Below are 2,004 nucleotides of genomic sequence, written 5' to 3' on the forward strand. Positions count from 1 at the left end.
GTTTTCGTGTTCACTTTGAAATTGAACAAAGTGCCAGGAGATATTTTAGATTTCTCTCGTAAACCTTCAAAGAGAGAGACCTTGGCTGTTAATATGTCAGTCTTTGATCCGTTCGGGTTTTTGGCAAACTACATGATTATGACAAAGATTCTGATGCAGAATATATGGAAAACCAGTATTGACTGGGACGACCCTATAACGGACGAGATCTATCGTTGGTGGAAGCTGTGGCGAACCGAGCTGAAAAGAGTGGAACAAATTCGAATCGAACGCTGTTATTTTGCAAATTTTGAGAGAGCGTCGGTGGAATTGCACATTTTTGCAGACGCAAGCGAAGAAGCACTTGCAGTTGTATCGTACTGGCGAGTGGTTGATAGTGGCAAGGTGAAGGTAAAATTCGTCGCTGCAAAAACCAGCTGTGCACCTACTCGTTTTCATACCATTCCCAAAATGGAACTACAAGCTGCAGTTATGGGAGTTCGATTAAAAGAAAGCATCATCAAATGCCACGAAGTCAACGTTAGTCGATGCGTGTTTTGGAGCGATTCCACACAGTAATTCGATGGGTTAGTTAAGATCATCGTTCTTACAAACAGTACGTCGCTAATGGAGTAGCAGAGATTTTAGAATACAGCAAACTCAACGACTGGCGATGGTATCCAGCTTCGTTAAACCCTGCGGACGAAGCGACGCGAACAAAAATACCACCAACTCACAATAGTAAGTGGATAAGTGGTCCAGACTTTCTGCATAAAGACGAAGAGGAGTGGCCAGATAACTCGGACATGCAGAGCTCTGAAGACCATAGCAATGAGGAGATACGAGCTAACTACTCAGCCTTCGCAACCCATCGGGTATGTTTTTTGACAACTCGAATTAACCGCTTTTCAAATTTTCGTAGACTGAAACGTACGATGGCGTGGGTGTGGCGATTTGTAAAAAATCTTAACCGTAAGCGGCAGAATGAGAACTTGTGCATCGGAGAGCTGAGTATGGAAGAAGAGGCGGACGCTGAGGAGTATATTTTAAAATGCGTGCAGGAGGAGGTATTTTCGTCAGATTTGGAGAACACACGGCGGAGACTCGCTGTTTCATCTACCAGTCCGCTCAAGTCGCTCAACCCCTATATCGGCGAAAACGGTTTAATTCGCGCACACGGAAGAGTAGAGAGAGCCAGGTGTCTTCCAGAGGAAACGCGAAGGCCGATTATATTACCTAAACTGCATCAGTTGACTCGTCTCATCGCACAGTATTACCACAACAAGGGTTATCATATCAACGTATCAACGACCATGTGTGAAATAAGACAACGCTTTTGGATCCCGTCCCTTCGCAGACTGTTGAACAGCATACAAGCAAAATGCCCGTTGTGTAGAATGCGAAGAGCGACGCCNAAAGCAAAATTCCCGTTGTGTAGAATGCGAAGAGCGACGCCACGTCAACCACAAATGTCTGCATTTCCTCCTGATCGTGTCACGCCTTATGTGAGGCCATTTTCGTATACGGGTTTGGACTTCTTTGGACCGACTTTCGTAATAATTCGACGCCAACGAGAAAAAAGATGGGTCGCCTCGTTCACGTGTCTCACTACTAGAGCTGTGCATCTCGAAACTGCAGTGGACCTTTCGACAGACTCGTTTTTGATGGTTGTCCGAAATTTCCTGAATGGCAGAGGGAACGAATTTTTTGGGCATCGCCAAAGAGTTAGAGAAGAGTGGCTCTGAGCTAGCACCGGCAGGCATTAAATGGGTATTTACCACACCAGCAAACCCCAGCGAAGGTGGCGTTTGGGAACGACTTGTGCGCTCAGTGAAACAGACGTTAAAGGAAGAGGCGCCTCGATTAGAAACGCTTCAAAGTTTTTTAATTGAAGCAGAGAATATCGTGAACTCCAGGCCGCTGACTCATCTTCCCGTCACGCCAGAAGATCCCGAACCGCTAACACCAAACCATTTCCTGCTGGGCTGTACAAACTCCACACAAACACCTGCACCTTACGAACCA

At 46.1% G+C, this 2,004-nt stretch overlaps 1 protein-coding gene across 1 annotated transcript; it reads left to right on the forward strand.

Annotated features, from left to right (window-relative positions):
• Positions 1-450: 450 nt before the first annotated feature.
• LOC108380278 (uncharacterized) lies at positions 451-949 on the forward strand. Its single transcript, XM_017636651.1, has 3 exons — positions 451-519; positions 597-854; positions 902-949. Exons 1-3 carry the CDS (start codon positions 451-453, stop codon positions 947-949), a joined length of 375 nt encoding a protein of 124 aa, XP_017492140.1.
• The last annotated feature ends 1,055 nt before the right edge of the window (positions 950-2,004 follow it).

The sequence above is a fragment of the Rhagoletis zephyria genome, unplaced genomic scaffold, assembly GCF_001687245.7.
Source record: "Rhagoletis zephyria isolate East Lansing unplaced genomic scaffold, Rhagoletis_zephyria_1.1 Rzeph_scaffold_18767, whole genome shotgun sequence".
Taxonomy (NCBI): Eukaryota; Metazoa; Arthropoda; class Insecta; order Diptera; family Tephritidae; genus Rhagoletis; species Rhagoletis zephyria.

Bases quoted from the DNA above. Each gene is read 5' to 3' on its own strand.
- LOC108380278 (XM_017636651.1), top strand. From the start codon at position 451: ATGGAACTACAAGCTGCAGTTATGGGAGTTCGATTAAAAGAAAGCATC. The intron at 520-596 runs GTTAGTCGATGC...TCTTACAAACAG, and splicing joins TCAAATGCCACGAAGTCAAC to TACGTCGCTAATGGAGTAGC. The intron at 855-901 runs GTATGTTTTTTG...AAATTTTCGTAG, and splicing joins CAGCCTTCGCAACCCATCGG to ACTGAAACGTACGATGGCGT.